General features: G+C 41.4%; 1 protein-coding gene across 1 annotated transcript in view; it reads right to left on the bottom strand.

Moving 5' to 3' along the window:
* Window positions 1–22,905, bottom strand: part of ARHGEF28 (Rho guanine nucleotide exchange factor 28) — a 242,855-nt gene that overhangs the window by 192,684 nt on the left and 27,266 nt on the right. The window contains exons 3-4 of the mRNA XM_023545541.2: window positions 7,938–8,121; window positions 5,156–5,336 (exon numbers count right to left, since the gene is read on the bottom strand). Of these exons, the coding sequence (XP_023401309.2) occupies window positions 5,156–5,336; window positions 7,938–8,121 (365 nt within the window). The remainder of the gene's footprint in view (window positions 1–5,155; window positions 5,337–7,937; window positions 8,122–22,905) is intronic.

Raw genomic sequence — 22,905 nt, 5'->3', positions numbered from 1 at the left:
TGCCCCATAGAGTTTCCAAATAGCGCCTAGAGGCTTCGAACTGCCGACCCTTTGGTTAGCAGCCGTAGCACTTAACCACTACGCAACCAGGGTCGCTATAGGTCGGAATTGACTCGACAGCACTGGGTTTGGCTTTTTGGTTTTATCTTTATAGAAGCTGTTTGCCAGGGCTTTCTTCCATGAAGCCACTGGGTGGATTCAAACCGCCAACCTTTAGGTTAGCAGTTAAACCGAAAATCACTTATACTACCCAGGGTGGGCAAAAGCTGCTAGGAGGGCACAGGAGCAACACCTCAGGATGAAGGGTGAGAGAAGTCAGGGGAAGCCCTGGGGCATGAGCCAAAAATGTCCCCTGTCATTAATCCTTCTACTGCTTCAGGTGACAACTACCAGAAAGTTCTCAGGAACAGAGGACAGAAAATCTTGAAAGTAGAAAGCAGGGCTGCTGTTTATGCATCTGCCAACTTAGACCAACTCTCCATCCAAACCCTGAGACGTAGGGGTCACCGAGGACTACAGGATGGGGGTAGATAGGCCATCACAGGAGGAGCCAGGGTGAGTATGGGTCAGAAAAGTGCACTTTGGGCAGTGAGCTGGCACACGCTAGTACAGGCTGTCCCTGGTATAGCCTTCCAAAAGCCTTAAAGAAAAGCTGCCTTCTTGGGACTCTGTATTTCCCTTTCAAATGGATTCCCCGCTGCCAGTGGAAATGTGAAGAAACACAGAGTTACATAATTTAAGCAAAAATTAAAAACAGCCCAAAACTGCATTAGCACATGTTCCAAAGAAATACACTGGCATACTCGGGCAGGTAACCATACAACTGACATAGACCCCTGAATGCCAGGGCATGTTCTTAAGTTCAGTGTATCAAGTCCCCTGCTCTTTGATTGTTTCAGAACAGCATCCTGAGCCAGAACAACAACAACAAAAAAGTCAAAATATACACAATTTACCAAACCACAAAGGGGCGGGGTGGGGGGAGGAGTAAGTGCTCAGTCACCCGCCCAACATAGTCTGTAAATTCACCCCAGTCCTGCCCCCAGGAAAACTGTACTCTCTCTTCTAGGGCCCAGCAGGTCTGTACTGGGAGGTATCGAGATGACCACATGGGCACCTGGGATTAGAGTAGGAGTCACAGCACAGACTCAGTGACCTAAGACAACCAGCTACCTGCTTCTCACGTTTACTGCGTCAGCCCTAACCCCAAAGCCCTCAGCTTTTAATAAGGCGAATGGCTGTGTCTATGTGAATAGGGCATCAGGTAATCCTGGTTTCTGATGACAAAACAAAACTGAAAATAAGGACTTTTTTTTTTTTTTTTTTTTGCAGATAGGATGGATTAAAACTTAACTTTTATCCTTATGAATAACTTTGAATGGAACTTTAGAAAAATTAAACTTTCAAGTTGACTTATTAATTTTAGTCAAGTTCTAGAACTAAATTATCAGCATTCAGTCAATAAGAAGTTTTATTATGAGGAGATAACTAAAAAAAATTATCAAAAGATAGATAAACAATTTTTAAAATGTCATGCCTTGAACCTGCTGTCAAAGATCAATGTAACTATGCAAATTTTGCCCTCTCAACACTGATTTAAATGAAACCTCTGTGCCCAGAGCTAAGATTTTGCCTATCGTTTACTTTCCTAATATCTATCTTTACAGTCTGGATGTTTAGCTCCGACCTGTCATTTTCTGCATTTAATATTCATTCTGAATTGTCATGCCACCACAGTAATGTAGTGTGATAACAAGAGACACTTACAACTCTCAACAACTATGGTTTCTGAATGGGTTCATCTGAACAACTGTTGTAGATTGTAAAAACAAAGTCAGGTTTCTGCAGCAAGGTTTTGTTGTTGTTCCAGGGTGCTGTGGACAAGTAAGCAATGCCCAAACTTTGACACTGAAGATACTCCTTGCAGAAGGCTTAGTATGGACTGTGGTTTAGTTAAACAAAATCAGTCTCTTATATCAAACTAATATGTATGCTGCTTTTGCTAGGTGCCCTCGAGTCAATTTTCAACTCACAGCAACACCATGTGACAGAGTAGAACTGCCACATAGGATTTTCTTGGCTATAGTCTTTATGAAAGCAGATCTCCACGTCTCTCTCCCATAAAGCCACTGGGTGGGTTCGAACCATCAACCTTTTGGTTAGCAGCCAAGCACTTAACTGTTGTACCACCAGGGCTACTTAACCATCCATAGCTGTTATATGAAAATAGTTTTAGACATGTACAATTCCATAAAGCATGAATATTTCATTACTATATATATTTAAAAAAAATTTTTTTTTAATATGTATTTTCAGAGCTCTGGTGGCACTGTGGTTAGGCATTTGTCTGCTAACCAAAAGGTCGGCAGCTCAAATCCACCAGCCATTCCTTGGAAACCCTATGGGGCAATTCTACTGTGTCCTATAGGGTCGCTATGAGTCGGAATCAACTTGCCAACAATGGTTTTGGTTTTTATGGTTTTTTTTTTCATAATACTTGTTCAGTGAAAGTTGTAAAGCATTAGTGTGGACAACCTAGATAATAATTACCACCTGCTTACATTTAAAATAGTATCTAATCAATTAAGAAGTGCCACCAAAAAAAATTTATAATCAGTATTACTATGGAAACATTGTATTAGGCAGGTAACCAACAAGCCAGTTGCCATCTAGTCAATTCTGACTCATGGTGACCCCATGTGTTGTAAAGGAGACTTGTGCTCCACAGGGTTTTCAAGACTGTCCCCTTGCACAAGCAGATCACCAGGCCTTTCTTCAAAGGCACTTTGCATGGACTCAACTGCCAACTTTTCAGTTAGCGGTCAAGCTCTTAACCATTTACGCCACCCAGGGACTCTTTGTCAGGTAAGTAACGTGTCATAAAGAATCTCAGCCTTTACTTTCTTCCCAGTCTCCCTACTCATTACCCAACCACACATCTCAGGGCAGGAAGAAAAAACAGAGGGGTGTTGAAACTTGGAACACAAGGACATTCCATTTTCACTCATGCTTTTATCAAGTGTTTTTCATAAAACAGAAATCCCAGAGAAACTGGAACACAATCCCCATTTGATCTTTATTATTTTAAGTCCACTATAATAAATTTTTTTTTTTTATTGAAGCACGTAGATTTATCCATCAAAAATCTTCCCCAAGGTCAACAGCCATATCTCAAATGTGTTCCGAGAAATCATCAATCCAACCTAAAAAGCTGGAAGATTTTATAATGAAGTGAATGTTTAGTAATTTTTGCTATCCAGAAAGCACGTTCTGTTGTTTTCCAGGAGCTTGGTCACGACATGTCATGCTGCTCTCTGAGCTTCTCTTCCGAGGATCCACACACTGCTAAGCTCTCTCCCTGGAGGTCTGCAGGGAGCAGAGCTTATCCTAAGAAACGCTGCTGCTCGGCAAAGCCAACCAAGCCTCTGCCTGGCCAGGATGACCGTCACTGGTGCTTTGGTGAGAAACCACAATGATGGCTGAAAGTTTGGGTATCTTTAAGTGAAAAGCCTTAAGTAAAATGAGGACATACTGCATATCAGAAAATTATACACCAAATTTCCTAAAACCCAGCAAAAGGAGGTAGCTCATACTTCGAAGAGCACGTTTTGTTTTAATTCTTTAAATGAAAACCTGCATGGAGTAAGCCAATAATAACATTTGTTTGATACATAATGTTCTTTGGCTATAATCTTTAACTATACAAAGGAAACATTTTACAAAAGCCAAAACGGTGACAGAGGCAGTATCAGTGTTTCAACTGAATTTTTTACTCTGTCATGCCTATACAGTCTTGGAATCTGTGTCTTGTAAATGCACCTGCTTAAGAACACGAGGAAAAGGTCACAGGGTATGGTTAGTGAGTCCTTTCTACTCCCGAGCACTGTAAGCTAGACTGACTTAAGCCCTATTGTTCAAGATAATGCTTTGCTTAGTAATGATTGGAAGATGCAAATATTGTGCTTTTTTCTTTATATTCTTTCAGATTCTACAAAAATAATAATAACAATAACAGGGTTTAAATATTTTAAACTCTGAGATGGGCATGCTAGTACTCAAAGCTGACGTTTGAGTCATAGTGAGGAAGGGAAAAAAAATCTCATTAAAAAAGAACTGGTTCAAATGACCAGTCTCCAAGAAAAATCTGTACAGTGGCATCACAAGGGTTGGTGTCACCCAGTGCAGTAACTCATGGTGTCACCTCCACCTCCCTGTACCAGGACTCCTCCTGTACCAGGCCATAGAGAATCCTTAGTAATGTTTCTGTACTGTTGCTTATAAATTGTAATTCCCATCTATCACTCCTTCTTTTCATTTAATGACTACTTCATTCTCAAAAAGCTATTGATATAGGTTCACAAATAATAACTACAACAGAATCATGGCTAAAACACCAGAAAACTTGACAAAAATCAACGACTATAAAAACACTAGCAGCAACGAAAACAGCGTGTGCCTGCAGCGCTTGCAAACAAAACCACGTGATTCAAAGAATCATTGTAATTGGGTAATAATGACAGCTTTGACCAAAGCATATTAAAAAAAGCATATTAGAAGGTTCAAAATTTAAATTGGTATAGAGTCTTAGCCTTACAGGTATATTCATATATGTAAGTGGGGCTTACGAAAAAATGTTTTTGTTGTTATAATTAACTATAGAGGTACTTTTACAGACAGTCGTTTCGGTGTCACTCCCTCTGACAGTGTCACCATGTGTGATTCACACCCCCCCCATGCCCTCTCAGTTACACCACTGACTCTGTAGGCAGGATAAATGCTTAAGTACATCTAAGCCATAAGAAAACATACAAAATATCCCTAAATGCAAATGTTTGAGGTAAGAAGAAGAATACGATCAATACATTATTAGAAAATAAATTCAGTATTAGAATAGTAAAACACAGCCATGAGTTTTCATGACTCATGAAAAATAAAGGAAACAAGAGTGTCATACAAATTACTCTTCTTCTACCACCAAAATATTGTATAATCATCTTTCTACTAACCTAACACAGTTCCCAATTCCACGCCCCTCAAGGTTTCATTAGGAAATATAAAGGAGCTACTCCCTAAAAACACTGTCTCCTAGCGTACTGATGCCTATACTCTCTCAAGGTGTGTACATTATTTTACACCAGAAAAACCGGGCACAAACCTTGAAAAGAAAGGCTTTATCCCAAAAGTACTTCCTGAAAAGTTTAATGTCGGCCTCCAGTAAACACTCAGCTGTGTGGTTAAATGTCAAGGTCAAGGTTCCTGATGAGTGAGCATATTGCAGGAAGGCATCTTCACTGAGCTGCAATCGGGAGAAGCCAGCAGAATGTCTGCCCTGAAAACTGAAACACCACAAATAAAAACCCACTCACAGAGAAACAAACCCAAGGTTCCAGTACCCTCACTACCCCTGCGATTACACATCCAACTGGCAAAATAACCCTGTTAAAAGTCACCTACAAACAATAAATGCATAAGATCATGTAAACACTTGCTAATAAAGACATCTCCCTTCTTCCTAGAGAAAATATCTACTGGTAAACCAGTTACATAAATAATAGACTTTAAAGTTTTATGTAAATAATGGAACAGCACTGATTTTCAAATACAATACTTTACCTCAATATTTCATTCTCCTTTTAATCTGAAAAGATGACTCTCACTTTAATGCGGCCACACGTAGTGGAACGAATTAGCTGGCAGCCAATAGTTTATTAGGTGATTACTGTGAAAAATAGATGTAATCTCCAGGGAGCATGGTGAGGTTTGGATGCTATAAACAAGTGAGCTATCCATAATACACTGGTACCACTGTTGTAAATCACTGTCTCACGCAAATTAAGATGTGCATAAATTTGATCACGTTGTAGTCTTAAATACACTCATAAACATAGGAAAAATATTCCCAAGCTAAATTCTTGAATGTAAGCTTACTTTCTATTCTGTTTTAGTGAAGAACGATTGCACACTTATTAGCCATATGGTCAGTATCACAATATCCTGGATGGCTTATAAGGTTACACATAGCAACAGCAAAGAAGCGTCCTGAGGAAAATGTTGAGTTCTCCCAGATAACAGTCCATCTCAGCATGCTGTCACATGCCAACAGATGACTCCCAGATTCCTCACATCACAGAACTAGCTGCATGCCTTTCTCCGCTTCCTCCATAATCTCATTTTGTTAATGAATATTTGCTTTACAAAAATACACTAAACTTTCAATGAAATAAATGTTATCTCCATCACAGGGAGTGACAAAAAGAGATACATATAGAACAGGTGTATTCTAAGATTTAGGGCACCTCCCAAAACTCTGAACACAGTAATAACTGGCAGAGACTCCACAATCTTCCAGAAAATAACTCCCTATGCCAATGACAAACCGGTGAGGTGGACTCAGAGTCTGAGCGATAAGAGCATTGCTTAATTAATTTAGCAAGTGGAATCTCCATCGATAATCAGAACTTAGCTTACACTCTATGTTTAATCCCATCCAGGCATGGATATTTCAAACAGGTAGACTTTTAAAGCACGTAATACCTTCTGGTCTTGGAATAACAGAAAGATAGAAAGCTAACTACCAACAGATAAAGAGCTCAGCCTTCAAGACCTCAGTGTAACACTGAACTCTCCACGATGAATAGGTCAAAGGAAGCCTTTTTGCCTTGCCCTTTTTAGCCAAGAAAGTGGGGTCAAGTTAGAAAAAAAAAAGGGGGGGGATTCCCTTTGAACAGGCTCTTTTCTTCATTGGTGATCATTTGACCCAATGAGGAAAAAAGAAAAAAAAACCTCTGAAGTCTACTCTAGTGTCTGTTTATGCTATATTTAACCATAATTTAATTACATTGATTTCAATGAGTCAAACAAGAAAAACCAGTCCATTAAGGCATACATATTCTAATAATATTTAATATTTATATAGCACTTTAATTTTCAATGACTTTTCCATTTACTTTTTGGGGGCATTAAGTGGAGCCAAGAAAATTCCTATATACAATCTCCCTTTCCTGAGTAAGCTAAGAGTAACGACCAATCTAAACCATTCTAAGTAACAAACAATACACTCATTATTCACTGGAAGTGTTAATACAATTATCAACACAGAGAACTTAACAATTTATAAACTGTTTCCTATACATTATCTCATTAGATCCAAGCAAACACCCTATTGGCTACATCGTATCATAGAGTTTGTCTGCTATTCATTGATTTAACAAATATTTATATTCTTTTAACAAATATCATGTGCCGGACCCTGCCCTAGAAATATTGTGGTGGAGATAACAGAAATAGTTCCAACCCTCAAATGATTTAGGAGACATATGTGAAACAAATGATCACATAAAAATAAAATTATAAATTATGATTAATATTGTGAATCAATTCTAATGTTAGTCATTATTAATCATAATTAATATTGTGAATTAATCAGAAAGCATATCTGAGGAAATGTCATTTAAGCTGAAACCTGAACAATAAGTAGAGGTTAGGCTAGTTATCTCAACTTTTTTATTAGTTATAGCCCCACTAAGGATCCTTTTTCACACATTTTTCCTACCTGGCTGTCCTTTGGAAACCCTGGTGGCGTAGTGGTTAAGCGCTATAGCTGCTAACCAAGAGGCTGGCAGTTCGAATCCGCCCGGCACTCCTTGGAAACTCTATGGGGCAGTTCTACTCTGTCCTATAGGGTCGCTATGAGTCGGAATCAACTCAACAGCAGTGGGTTTGGTTTTTGGGTTGGGCTCTCCTACATGAAATCTTAATACCACAGATATTCTTCATATCTGTTCACGTACTATACATATATCTGTGCTTTATACATCAGAACCAATAGGAAAACATAAACCAATACTAGCCTGTGGTTTTATTTAAACTTTTCCATACTACTTGGCAGACTTTACAGCAACAGATTAAGAGAGAAACTGTCAAGGAGTCAAACTCACTTTGTGATGTTTTCAACCAGCTTGGAGTGTCCAGCATGTAAAGCCAGGTCTAATGGGGTGGCACCATCTTCATTGGGTAAAGCCAAGGCCTGCACTCCCCCAGGCAGACACAAGAGGAACTGAGAAAGCTTAGCTAAGCCCCACCTCGTGGCCAGGTGAAGAAGAGACTCTCTGTGTGGAGAGACTGTAAAGAAAGAAAAACATATGACATTAGTTTCTCTGTTTACAAAGTTTGTGTCATACATTTATCAAAGAGAAAATGTCCTTAGACATAACAAGAATATTGGCGCTGGGAAGAACCATCAAAAGCATCTAACCCAAATCCATGATGAAGCAGAACAGTGGGATGCAAACCTCAAATTCCCGTAAAAAGACCAGGCATAATGGTTTGACCGAGACTAGAGGGATCCTGGAGGTCATGGTCCCCGCACCCTCTGTTAGCCCAAGACTGGAGCCATTCACAAAACCAATCTTCAAACAGTGGTTGGACTGGACTATAAGACAGAAAATGACACTGGTGAGGAGTGAGCTTCTTGGCTCAAGTAGACACATGAGACTATGTGGGCAGCTCCTGTCTGGAGATGAGGTGAGAAGGTGGCGGGGGTGGGACAGGAGCTGGTTGAATGGACACAGGGAATACAGGGTGGAGAGAAGTGTGCTGTCTCATTAGGCAGACAGCAGCTAGAAGTACATAGCAAGATGGCTTTTTGCATGAGATTGACTTGATTTGTAAGCTTTCACTTAAAGCACAATAAATAAAGAAGGAATTAACACACAAAAAAAAGCATCTAATCCAAACACTTCATTTTACAAATGTGGAGAGGTGAGGTGATCTGTCCAAAGCCAGGTGGCCAGTAGGACTGAAGCCAAGTCCGACTTATGTCTGGTACGGTGTCCTTTCCACCCACTGTGCTGCACACTTGCATCACCTTTGACTCAGCAGGCAGTAAAGTCATCCAGTGAAAATGGCTCTAGGGACAGAGCATCCTATGGAAACAGACACTCGTCACCTTCCAAGGAGTCATTTAAGGAGATACTGCTGGGGCCGTGCAGACTCTCTGAGGTCAAGACTGTAAAGGAACCTCAGTTCTAGTCCTTCATCCCCAGAGCTGCTCCTTTCCTGATGAAAGCCTGGGACAAAAATACGATTCATATGTCCAGACAAATTTGAGACCATGATCTGTCCCTCTCAAACTGCGTGCTGTACTTTCTCCCATCTATTACATTTCTGGGATTACTCCAGTGTTGCCAAAGACATCCTAATGCATTGCTTAAAAAGCTAGGCCCAGGAGCTCCACAGACATCAAGACATAGCTTAAAACAACCCTACTTTAACAACCTAAGTATGAAAATTGCAGCACTCAAATTTTGTTGTTATAATGATTGTAAAGATGGCACAGGATAGGGCAGGGCTTCGTTCTGTTATACATAAGGTCAATATGAATCAGAGCCAACTTAATGGCACCTAACAACATCAAAGTAACTTTATTGGTGGTATTTGTAATCTAAAAGATATTCAGCAGATGCTGTGTCACACCGGAGTTAAAGCCCCAAGTGGATAGAGACTTTATCTGTCTTTTCTTCCACTTTATCTCCAGCCCTAACACAGTACCTGGCACATGGTATGTGATCTATAAATATTTCCTGAATGAATGAATAAACAAATAAATGAATGAACACATCAAAAGATCAATGGCTCTTTCCCTGTTCAGTATCCGTAAAAGCTAGCTTTTAATATATGACCGCAGCTACTGTTTGAAGAATCTTTTACCATTAGTTATGAGTTAGAAAGTTATGAGTTAGTTAGTTAGAAAAGTGATCCAAACAAATGTGGAAATTATAGAACAAAATCATTAATATCACATGCAAGCAAAATTTTGCTGAAGATCACTCAAAAACAGCTGCAGCAGTATATCAACAGGGTACTGCCAGAAATTCAGGCCAGTTTCAGAAGAGGACATGGAACCAGAGATATCATTGCTGATATCAGATGGATCCTGGCTGAAAGCAGACAATACCAGAAGGATGTTTACCTGTGTTTTATTGACTGGGCAAAGGCATTCGACTGTGTGGATCATAACAAATTATGGATAACATTGTGAAGAATGGGAATTCCAGAACACTTAATTGTGCTCATGGGGAACCTTTACATAGATCAAGAGGTGGTTGTTCAGACAGAACAAGGAGATACTGATTGGTTTAAAGTCAGGAAAGGTGTGTGTCAGGGTTGTATTCTTTCACCATAGCTATTTAATCTGTATGCTGAGCAAATAATACAAGAAGCTGGACTATATGAAGAAGAATGGGGCACCAGGATTGCAGGAAGACTCATTAACAACCTGAAATATGCAGATGACACAATCTTGCTTGCTGAAAGTTAGGAGAGGACTTGAAGCACTTACTAATGAAGATCAAAGACCACAGCCTTCAGTATGGATTGCGCCTCAACATAAAATAAAAATCCTCACAACTGGACCAATGAGCAACATCATGATAAACGGAGAAAAGATTGAAGTTGTCAAGGATTTCATTTTATTGGATCCACAATCAACAGCCATGGAAGCAGCAGTCAAGAAATCAAAAGATGCATTGTATTGGGTAAATCTGCTGCAAAGGACCTCTTCAAAGTGTTGAAGAGCAGAGATGTCACCTTGGGGACTGGAGTGCACCTGACCCAAGCCATGGTATTTTCAATATGCATGTGAAAGCTGGACAATGAATAAGGAAGACTGAAGAAGAATTGACACCCTTGAATTGTGGTGTTGGCGAAGAATATTGAATATACTACGGACTGCCAAAAGAATGAACAAATCTGTCTTAGAAGAAGTACAACCAGAATGCTCCTTAGAAGCAAGGATGGCGAGACTGCGTCTTACATACTTTGGACATGTTGTCAGGAGGGATCAGTCCCTGGAGAGGGACATCATGCTTGGCAAAGTACAGGGTCAGTGGAAAAGAGGAAAACCCTCAACGAGATGGATTGACACAGTGGCTGCAATGATGAGCTCTCAAGCATAACAACGATTGTAAGAATGGCACAGGACCGGCAGTGTTTTGTTCTGTTGTGCACAGGGTCGCTATGAGTCAGAACCAACTCGATGGCACCTAACAAGAACAACAACATCATTAGTTAGGGGCCAACTTGATGACAGCTAACAACAAGAATCATTCTTATTTCAGTCTCTGATATCTCTTGACTAAAATCTGAGCATGGGAATTATCTACTACCATACACAGCTTAGATATTAAGGACAAAAACTACCTACTTCCACACACAGCTTACTGTCTTCCTTAAGTAGAAGAATTTTTTCATTCTTATGGAATCCAGACTTTCGGGAGCCACAGAGGTTGAAATGACACACCCAAAACTATCGTCCTAAGGGAATCTTTGAACCTTAAACCTTGACCCAAAACTGGTTTCCGGAAAGCCATCTTTAAGCCAAACAAAAGCCTAATAAACAATGTTTGCCTTGGGGATTGTGCTCTTTTAAAGAATTATCTGTGTAGAGTCAGTTTCCACAACAGTAATTTCAAAGGTCATACTAGAAGCTATGTTTTAAGGTCGATCAGTAATTATTTGAATTGTTCTTCAAGAAAATGCTGTATGGAATCTGGCAGGTCCACAATTTCTGTAAACATTATTCTGGCCCTGTTTCCATGGCGATGTATAATTACTAGCGATAAGCTGGGGTATAAAACTCTGGAAAGAGTCTTTCTTCTTTCGAACATTTTTAACCTCTAGTCGGAAATGTTGCCCTAATTTGCAAATCATATATTAAATAAATAAACTTCAATCAATTTCTATTACTGGCTTAATATTGATTTTATCTTAACATTTAATATGACCTTACTATTCCATTGTCTTCATTAGCATAACCTTACTATTCCAGAAGACTCTTGCCAGGTAAGTGACTTGATTGCTCATTACAGGAGCTTCCCTAAAGACCCGTCAACTCTTAAGTAGGAAGCATCAAGAGACAGTATATAAATCCTAAAGCCAAGTCTACTATTATAACTTAATCCTCAGCCAATTCTAATCAAACTCCATCCTCTCCCTCCCCCAGCCCACACTGTAAAAATTAAAAAAAAATAGTTGCTGACTTGACTAATGATTATCTTGTGTGTGTCAGAGTAGAACTGTGAAGTGCACTGGATGGACGGCACTACATACTTGCTCCATAATTCATTTGTGTGACACAGCACAGATCCCCTCTGAGTAAAATAACAAAATGCCAAAACATCTGAAAACCGATGAGATGGTACACTCCAGCAAACATTTGTTTACTGTATTTGATATCTTCATCTTTATGAAAATCAAAGTAATTTATGTAGGTTATTAAAGAACTCACTTAAAGGGATTATACCTCAACACAAAGAGAACAAAAATCCTCACAACTAAATGGATAAGCAACATCATGATAAATGGTGAAAATAGTGAAGTTGTCAAGGGTTTCATTTTACTTGAATCCACAATCAACACCCATGGAAGCAACAGTCAAGAAATTAAATGACGTATTACATTGCGCAAATCTGCTGCAAAAGACCTCTTTTAAAGTGTTAAAAAGCAAAGATGTCATTTTGAGGACTAAGGTGCACCTTACCCAAGCCATGGTATTTTCAATTGCCATTTTCAATGCATGTGAAAGCTGGACAATGAATAAGGAAGACTGAAGAAGAATTGATGCCTTTGAATTATGGCGTTGGTGAAGAATATTAAATACACCATGGACTGCCAAAAGAATGAACAGATCTGTCTCGGAAGAAGTACAGCCAGAATGTTCCTTAGAAGTGAGGATGACGAGACTTCATCTAGCTTACTTTTGGACATATTATCAGGAGGGATCAATCTTTGGAGAAGGACATCATGCTTGGTAAAGCAGAGGGTCAGCAAAAAAGAGCAAGACCCTCAACAAGATGGATTGACACAGTGGCTACAATAATGGGCTCAAAGATAGCAGTGACTGTGAGGACGGCACAGGACAGGGCACCATTTCATTCTGTTATACATGCTGTTGCTATGAGTCAGAACTGACTTAACAGCACCTAACAACAACAACAACACCTTTAATTAGTTAGTCTTTTATCCTTTTAAGTTTTTGGCCTTTAAGCTCATTTCATTAGAAGGTAGGGTTTTTAATCTTACAGATTCCCAAAAGGGCAGGTTTGACACCATTTCCATTTTTTCCCTCTTAAAATAATAACCAGGAAAAGACTCATTTGTATTGGGTTTAATTAGAGTCAGGTAACAAAATAAATACACATGCAAACACATGCACATGAACACTCTCCAGCATAGGTCTCATGAGATTGTGACCAGCCACATTACCATAGACATTCTACGATGTCAGAGATACCAACCAGAGTCTGGGAAGAAATGCACCATGGTTGTATGGGATACAATTTTCTTCCAAGAAGAATATGCCCAAGAGGGAACATCTAAACCATTTGTGTTCCCTTTTAAATAATTCAGTTGGTAAAGGCAAGTATGGTATCAACCATTGAAATGATACCCCTACACTATACGGTGGTAGAATTCCCAGCCAAGGCACCTCATGCACACCCACCATGTCTGGGGGTGATTTCCGTGTTGCTGTAATGCTGAACAGATTTCAGAGGCGCTTCCAAACTAAGGCTAGGGAGAAACGCCTGGTGATCTACTTCCAAAATCAACCAATGAAAACCCTATGGATCACAATGGTCTGATCCACAATCAATCACGGGGATAGCACAGGACCAGGCAGCTTTTTGTTCAGTCGTGCATGGGGTCACCATGAGTCAGGGGCTGGCTTGACAGCAGCTAGAAACAACAGTGTACCTACATTGGTGCAGTGCCCTAAATACAGTAAACCTGGTGGCTAACTGACCGGTACTGTGGTTCACTACATTCAACCTGACCAACAGTGGGAGTGTCAGAGGTCCCTTCTTCCACCAGAAGAGCTTTCCGAGTCTGTTCTGCTAGTCCCAGCTCCTGGTCCTCTCCCTTCTGGCACCATTCTGACATCCTGTACAATGGAAAAGACCAGTAAACATGTGGGGCTGAATCACCCACTGTTGACACACTCTCTCTTTCTGAGGGTTTACCCACTTCCTAGGGAGGTAGAAAGGCAGGGGAAGAGGGGATCTGCTTGAAGAAAGCAAATAAAAAGCTGAGAGAGAAAGAGAGGGAGAGAGCTTTCTCACTCAGCATAAATGTTCAGAGTACAGAGTAAGGTGGACAGCTTGAACTAGGAAACATCAAGACACAGGTAGATAATTCTGCTTCTTATAGACTTTCAGATTTCTTAGCAACACTCAGGAAGACAGACACTGGAAAAGGGTCTAAAATTTGGCAGGAGTAGGGGCTGTTTAATTAAAATGAAATGTTTTCTCACCAAATAAATACATCTCTTCCGGTTTAGTTGGTGCCAGGAGTTATTTGCACTAATGTAACTAAAACAGAATTACAAATAATTGCTCTAATGGCAAACTTTAAAAGGTATGACCTGTAACATCCCAGGAGTGAGATCACCCAGACACAAAGGCACTGAACAGGCTGTGCCATTCAATAAACCATTCCCATTATGGTATAAAAGGAGGCCCATCTGCCCCAGGCAGGGAAGAAACCTCAAAGTCCAGTGCTTCTCACTCTAACAAGGTTTAGTTTCTTTGCCTAGAAAATGAGGCTGTCAGACCAAAGATCTAAGGTTCCTCAGGGAATCATCCCTGTCCTGCTTTTATAGTGAACAAGGAGTCTAGGTGGCACGAGCGGTCTGTAATCAGCTGCTAACCTAAAAGTTGATAGTTTAAATCCACCCAGCAGCTCCATGGAAGAAAGGCCTGGAAAACTGCTGCCATAATAAATATTACAGCTAAGAAAACCCTGTGGAGCAGTTCTACTCTTTAACACATGAGGTCGCCATGAGTCAGAATGGACTCAATAGCAACAGGTTTGGTTTTTGGTTTGTAAGGATCGTGACCTCCGCACCAGTTTGTTGTACTGCGGTGGCTTGGGTGTTGCTGAGATGCTGGAAGTGATTCCACTGGTGTTTCAAATACCAGCAGGGTCACCCGTGGTAGACAAGCTTCAGCAGAGCTTCCAAACTAACATAGACTAGGAAGAAAGGTTTGGTGATCTACTTCCAAAAATTAGCCTCCACCAGCCTGACACCCAGAAGAACTAGATGGTGCCCATCAACCACCCTGACAGAGATCACAACAGAGAGCCCCAGACAGAGCAGGAGGAAAATGTAGAGCAGAATTCAAATTCATGAAAATATTCCAGACTTACTGGCCTGACACAGACTAAAGGAACCCTCAAGACTATGGCCCCTGGACACTCTGTTAACTGAGAACTGAAATCGAGCCCACCAACGGTGACTATGAACAAGGATCATGAAGAACAGTACACACCCAAGAGAACTTTCAGAAGGTCTGAAATACAGGTGCGCAGATCACCATACACTGTGGTTTTACTAAAGGGAAATGAGTTTATTTATAGGTCCATCCAAATTTGACACCACTATCAAACTCTGCTAACCAAAAGGTCGGCAGTTCGAATCCTCCAACCTCTCCTTGGAAACCCTATGGGGCAGTTCTATTCTGTCCTATAGGGTTGCTATGAGTTGGAATTGAATCAACGGCAATGGATTTGGTTTTGTTTTAATCAAACCCTGGAGGCTCGATGGTTAAGCGCTCGGCAAACAACCAAAAGGTAGCCAGTTCCAACTCACCAGCCACTGTGCAGGAGAAAGATGTGGCAGTCTGCTTCCATAAAGATTACAGCCTTGTAAACCCTACGCAGCAGTTCTACTTTGTCCTATAGGGTCACTATGAGTCAGAATCAACTTCATGGCATACAACAACATCATACCTACACAAGGCCTATCTATACCTTCAAATAAGCAGAAAATTCAGCTCAGAAGACTAAAAAATAAATTACCAAGCCTTCATGAACTTACACTGCTAGAGGAAATGTATATTGGTACAACCACTTTGGAAAACGCCATGGCATCATCTAATAAATTTGAAGAAACTAGTGTCTTATGCCCAGCTATTCCATTCCTATATTTACACCCTAGAAAGGTGCTTGCTTTTTGTGCACCAGGAAACATGCACAAAAATGTGAAATGGTCAGAATTAGGAATAATTCTAAAGCCTATCAACAATAGAATAAATTGTGGTATAATCCTGTAATACTATTCTATCAACAATAAAAATGAACTACAGACTAACATTGAAGAATCTAACAAATATAAAGTTGAGGGGGAAAAAATCAAATCACACAAAAAATAGAATGTTTCAATTAATATGAACTTGAAAAAGAGTAAAAACAGAGCCATATTGTTTAAGGATACATACATAGGCAGTAAAACTATAAAGAAATGGTTACTATAACATTGAGAATAATGCCTCTGGGGAAAAAGAGAGGAATGTGATTGGGAAGAAATGAGGAGTATTGGTGCTTCTGGGGCCCCAATAGTATCTCTTTCTCAATCTGTCTTTCTCTCCCTGTCTTCCTCTCCCTCTCCTTTACCCCCGCCCCAGACACACGACATACCCAAAGATGAAAAGTTTTTTTAAAAACACACTTATATTCAAGGCCCTCCTTGGATCAATTAAATAAGAATTTCTGGGGTGGGGCCCAAGCATCAATCTTTCCTAAACACCCCCAAGTGACTCCAATGCCAAGACAAAGTTGAGATCTGCTACTTTAAATAAATAAGTGGGTAACGAAATACATATCTCCCTTCATGCCCTTGCCTTCCCTGTCAGCTCTTAAGATCTATTTGCTAAAAAATTTCACCGATGAAACATAATTTTTTAAGAAAATCGTTTTCCACATTACTTGACATTATGCCAGGATATAAACTTAAACACTTTACAAAATATTAAAGCTAAAATATGACAGGTACAATAATCTAGAAGCAAATGATATTTTTTAACACAATTCAGAAGTACTTGTATTTTATAGGGCCTAATAACATTTCATAACTCCTGAGCAGAACCACTGAAATGTATTCCATACAGTAAGTTTTGAAGGCCAAATTTTTTTTTTAATTCACATAAATCCAATTCACTTAAATAAACTCTACTCTGATTTCCAAAGCCACATATAGATTCACTGGGTCTCAATTTGTGCATCTAAGTCATTCCCTAAACAACTATTGAATGAAGCACAAAAAAAGACATGGTTCATGCCTTTCAGAAGTGTACAGCCAGCCCATTTTGTTCAGGAATAAAATATCTTCTCCATGAAGACAATGTCCTATGAACCACAGCTCTAGTCTTAAATACAGTGTGTATGAATAGAAAACTATCCGGCTGGGTATAATGAATGAATTAATATGGTCCTTCTAGCCCTGGTCTTTGTGATTCACACACAATGATGGAACGGGACTATGCAAATAAGGTATATGGAACCTGTGATGGTTGGGGTTGTGTGTCAACTTGGCTCTGCCATGATTCCCGATATTGTATGGTTGTCCTCCATTTTATGTGTTGTGAGTTCTGACTTCTACATGTTGATGAGGCAGGATTGGTGTAGGGTGTGCCTTGGGTAGCAGCCTTGCAGGAGGGCATGACTCAAGTCCTATTCTTACTCAAGTTGCACCCTTCCCTGAGGTATGGCCTGCTTCTAAGATATTTGTGTGTGTCCTGGCAGGACTCTATCTCAGCATCTGGATCCTGCATCTGGTTCATGATCAATTGACCTCTGTTTCTTGGGACTCAAGCCAGAGGCTTGCTGTCTGACCTGCTGATTCTGGAACTCACCAGTCTCCATAGCCCCTTGGGCCATTGGCCTATCCTATGGCCTGATTCGCCAGCTTCCATAGCCTTGTGAGCCAGCAGCCTGGGGTCTGAACTGCCGGCTTGGGTTCGTCAGCCCCTGCAGGCACGTGGTTCAGAAGAGGCCCATGCCTGCCACAAATTTGGAAGTTGCCAGTCTCCACAACTGCGTGAGCTATTTCCTTTATGTAGTTCGTGAGTTCTGCGACATTGCACAAACACACACCCCGCCCCCCTCTGCCCCAAGGCTGCGAGGTATTTTCGAAAGCGCACAAGGTCATTTCTTTTTACAGCAACATGTAAAAAAAAAATAGTGGTATAGCAGCACTTAGGAAAATACCTCATTGGGGAAGAAGGGATGGTTGGCAAACAAACAGAGAAGATGCACGTTATTTGTGTAAAAATATGGTAGCCACAAACCTAGGAACGCCAAGAATTGTTGGCAACTACTAGGAGCTGAAATAAACAAGGAAGTATGTGCCTCTAGAGCCACGCCCTAAGTGAGGACTTTTAGCCACCTAACTGTGACCACTAATGGAGTAGTGATGAAGAGCCAAGCTACTAACCAAAAGGTCAGCAGTTCAAATCCACCAGCCACTCCTTGGAAACACTATGGGGCAGTTCTACTCTGTCCTATAGGGTTGCTATGAGTCAGAATCGACTGAAAAGCAATGGGTTTTGTTTTTTTTAAATTGTGAGAAAATAAATTTCTGTTTTTTAAAGTCACCCACTTGAGATATTTCTGATACAGCAGCACTAGGTAACTAAGGCAGTATTAAACAAGCATAATGGGAGATGTTAAGCTCTTTGAAACTTCTTTTCTGCATCAGATACATTTGAGACACTCAGATTACAACAACCCCTAATGGAAAATAACCTGGGAAAACATACACACACACAATCATTCCAGAAGATTCATATTGTGATATACAGTGCTGGAATGTATTTTCTGGATTGTCTGTTTTATATAACCTGTTTATACTTAAGTTTATTTTTGTGGAACTATTACTAAATTGGAGCCCAGGTGGTGCAATAGTAAGTACTCGTCTGCTAACTGAAAGGGTGGCAGTTTGAACCCACCCAGCAGCTCCACGGAAGAAAGACCTGGCAATCTGCTCCCAGAAAGATTACAGTCTAGAAAACCCTATGGAGCAGTTCTCCTCTGTCACATGGGGTCTCCATGAGCCAGAACCGACTCGATAACACCTAATAACAACAGTACTAACTCAGTTGAAATGCTTAAAAAGTCTATCAGAACTCAAAGATGGCAACCCAACTTTTGGCCTTCGCATCCTAGGGACATTTCTAGGCTGAATTATTCAGTGTGGCCATCATTAGAAGCTATTAAGAATCTAGACACAGCATTGTACAGCACAAAGGGCTGAAAGATCTGGATTTGAGGTCTTACAGAGCATAGCTTTGGGCAGACCTCTTAATTCTCAAGTTTCAAGTTGCTTCATCTGTAAAAGGGAAGTGATATCTGCCCAGCCTACTACCCAGGACTGTCAGGGGCTGTAACGAAAATAACATATAGGGACAGGGCTCTCGAGACCTGTGAAAGTTAGTATCAGGTGCACTTAAAACCAACAGTCACTAAGTAGGTATGTGGTCTGTTTGACAACAGCTTTTCTCTAGTTATAATCTAACAGCATGATTTCAGGGAACTAGCTGCCTGCTTACAAAGCACGATAATTGCATCAGTGTAAGACACCAGATGTATAATTAAAACAAATGTGCCACAGCCCTGTGCCTCGGGCAGCAGGCAGCCATTAGTGCTATAAGAGCAGCAATTATGTTGTGCCCCCTTCCAACCCTGAGCAAGAGATTTTCTTTCATTTGCTAATATTTTGTCAAGCTATGATTCAAGTCCAGCATTCATTCATTCAACAGATATTTCTGACAGCCTACTATGCATTGGGCACTGTTCCGCTCTCCCCTAACTCCAAAGGTGAGCTGAACTTCTCAGGCACCTTCCCAATTGCAACTCCAGGGACCCTGTTCTGTTTGGGAGACACATTAAAATGTATTGCAGTCTAACTGTATTACTGACAAGCAGAAAAAGTGTGGGCTTTCTTCAAGTCTTAGAGATGGCCTTTTGAAGTCTGTATTGGGAGTCCGAATTTAGTACAGCCAGAACGGCCACTCATCTGCAGCCAGGCAGAACCCACTCACTGCCCTGGCACTGGAAGCCAGAACCCCACATCCAAAATCCCAGATTGAGAAAGATTAAACTCTGTGGGCATGAGCTACAGCTGCAATGGGTGATCTCAGGCCCTCTTGCAGCTTCAGGGTCATAATCAGCAAAGAAGAATTCCAGTAAGGGAGTAGAAGTGGAAGAGGAACGTAAATGGAATAAAACAAACAGGAAGTCGGTATATAAACTATGATGATGCTGCCTACCCAGTGTTCCATACCTGGGTTGTACAGGAAAAATTTAAACAGAAATCACTCACATGCACACATACACTCTCAAGACAAACCTGCAAAATAAAAACTGCTACAGCTACAGGCCACCGCCCGAATGCCAGTTTGTTATACTGTAGTGGCTTGAATGTTCCTGTGATGCTGGAAGCTATGCCACCAGTATTTCAAATACCAGCAGCAGGGCCACCCATGGTAGACAGGTTTCACCAGGGCTTCCAGACTAAGGCAAACTAGAAAGAAAGATCTGGCAATCTACTTCAGAAAATTAGTCATTGAAACCCCTATGGATTACAACAGTACACTGTCCAATATAGTGCTGGAAGATAAGCACCATAGTTAGAAGGCACTCAAAATACACAGTGGCTACTACAATAAACTTGATCATACTAACAATTGTGAAGATGGTACAGGACTGTTCAACATTTAGTTCTGTTGTACACGGGGTCACCATGAGTTGGAGCCAACACAGCTACAAGTGTGGGGAAAAAAGGTGAGAATGTGGAAGCCACTGTTAACTAGAATCTAGAGTAAGTTATCAAGCAATATCATTAATATCACACGGAAGTAAAATTTTTCTGAAGATAATTAAAAAACAATTGCAGTAGTACATCAACAAGAAATTGCCAGAAATTCGAGCTGGATTCAGAAGAGGAGGTGGAGCAAAGAATATCATTGCTGATGTCAGGTAGATCTTGGCTGAAAGCAGAGAATACCAGAAAGATGTTTACCTGTGTTTTGTTGACTATCCAAACGCATTCGACAGTGTGGATCATAACAAATTATAGATAACATTGCGAAGGATAGGGATTCCAGAACACTTAATTGTGCTCACGTGGAACCTGTATGTAGAGCAAGAGGCAATTGTTGGAACAGAACAAGGGGATGCTGTGTGATTTAAGATCAGGGAAGGTGTGCATTAGGGTTGGATCTTTCCACCATACCTAGTCAATCTATATGCTGAGCAAATAATCTGAGAAGCTGGGCTATACGAAGAACAGTGTGGCATTAGGATTGGAGGAAGACTCATTAACAACCTGCATTATGCAGATGACACAACCTTGCTTGCTGAAAGTAAAGAGGACTTAAAGCACTGACTGATGAAGATCAAAGACCACAGCCTTCAGTATGGGTTACACCTCAACATAAAGAAAACAAAAATGCTCACAAGTGGACCAGTAAGCAATGTTATGACAAACAGATAAAATATTGAAGTTGCCAAGGATTTCATTTTTCTTGGATCCACAACCAACACCCATGGAAGCAGCAGTCAAATAACTAAACAACGGGTGGGACCAAGAAGGCAGAATAGTCAGACACTTCGTGTCATCTCTCTTACAACAAAGACCAGAAAAAACAAGTAAATTGGATATACATGTCAATCTAGGAGCCCTAAGCATCAAAGACAAAGCTGAAGAACTGAACTGATTGCTGGCATCCTGCTAGCCAAACCCCCACAGCACATCTTCAGACAAGCAGCAGCGTCCCAAGCCAAAAGCCACCCCATTTGGTTCAGCTAAGCAGCAACAACTACACACACCTTCAGAGTCAATCAGGAGTGATACCAGACCAGTGAAAGTTAAGTGCATGCTCCCAATCCATCACATGCAGCACAGCTCCCCCACCAGAGCTCCATGGGCCAAGGAGCACTCCCTCCCCTTCATCCATCCCCCTTCCTGCTCTGATGCCAGTCCAGCGGTGCTCAATACCACCATGCCCTCTAAAGCAGGATCTCACAGCCATGGTCCGTAGGTGCCCACCCTTGTACCCAGCCACTGGCACAGGGGGTCCACAGGCTTGCAGTGCCCTCCACCTCCCCCGCCCCATCACCCACACCAGTGCCCTGATGGCTAAGCCAGTACAGGAAGCCCTTATAAGGACAAAGTGAGCCGGGCTCCCAGCTGAAACCCTTTTTCACCTGCAGCAGCCAAGTGGGAGCTGCAGATCTGTAGTATTCAACATGGACCCTTTCCCTAATCCAGTAGCTTTCAGCCAGCCCAAGGTGTCCACCTTTTCGCCAAGCCGCTGGTGCAGCAGGGCCACAGATTTGAAGGGCTCTTCACCTCCTCCAATCACCCAAACACCAATGCCTTGCCAACCAAGATGGCACAGTGCTTCCTCATTAGGTCAGAGCAGGCAGGGCTCCCAACTGAAGCCCATTTCCAGCAGCCAAATGGGGACTGCAGACCTGTGGCATTAAGCACCACCCCATCCCCTAAGATGAAACCTCAACCACCCAGGACAGGGACCTGAGGACTGGTGGTGCCCCCCTAATCCCTCCAGCCAACAGCACCAGGCACCCAAGGACCAGCTGCACTACCTCCCACTATACACTTTAGTGGACAGGGTCACACACCTTCCAACTGGGCATTCAGGGGCAGCTGACAGTCTGCCTCTCCCCCCACATCACCCACTACTGCTAACAGAGATTTGTGCCTGCTCCAACACCTCCACACAGCCCTACCTGCCCAGAAATGTAAATGAAAGTCTCAGTACCACTCACTCAGTGACTGACAACCCAGGCACCTTTGCCACAATCATCCAGGAAGTGGCAGAGCACACACACAACACCCAACCCAACGACATGGGGGAAACCCCCTGCACCCGGGGCCAGGTAACCAACAAAAACAGATACATCACCTCACAAAAAATGTCACCTACATCCTCAGCAGCCCCGGAAGAACAGTGAACAGAGTCCCAAGCTCACATACCTAGTAGCTGCTCCACTCACCTACAAACAGAAAGTGAGAGCTTCAATGTGGCAAGATTAATGACCACAGTA

The sequence above is a fragment of the Loxodonta africana genome, chromosome 2 (genome assembly GCF_030014295.1).
Source record: "Loxodonta africana isolate mLoxAfr1 chromosome 2, mLoxAfr1.hap2, whole genome shotgun sequence".
NCBI lineage: Eukaryota > Metazoa > Chordata > Mammalia > Proboscidea > Elephantidae > Loxodonta > Loxodonta africana.
This window is presented reverse-complemented; position numbering and strand designations above follow the sequence as displayed.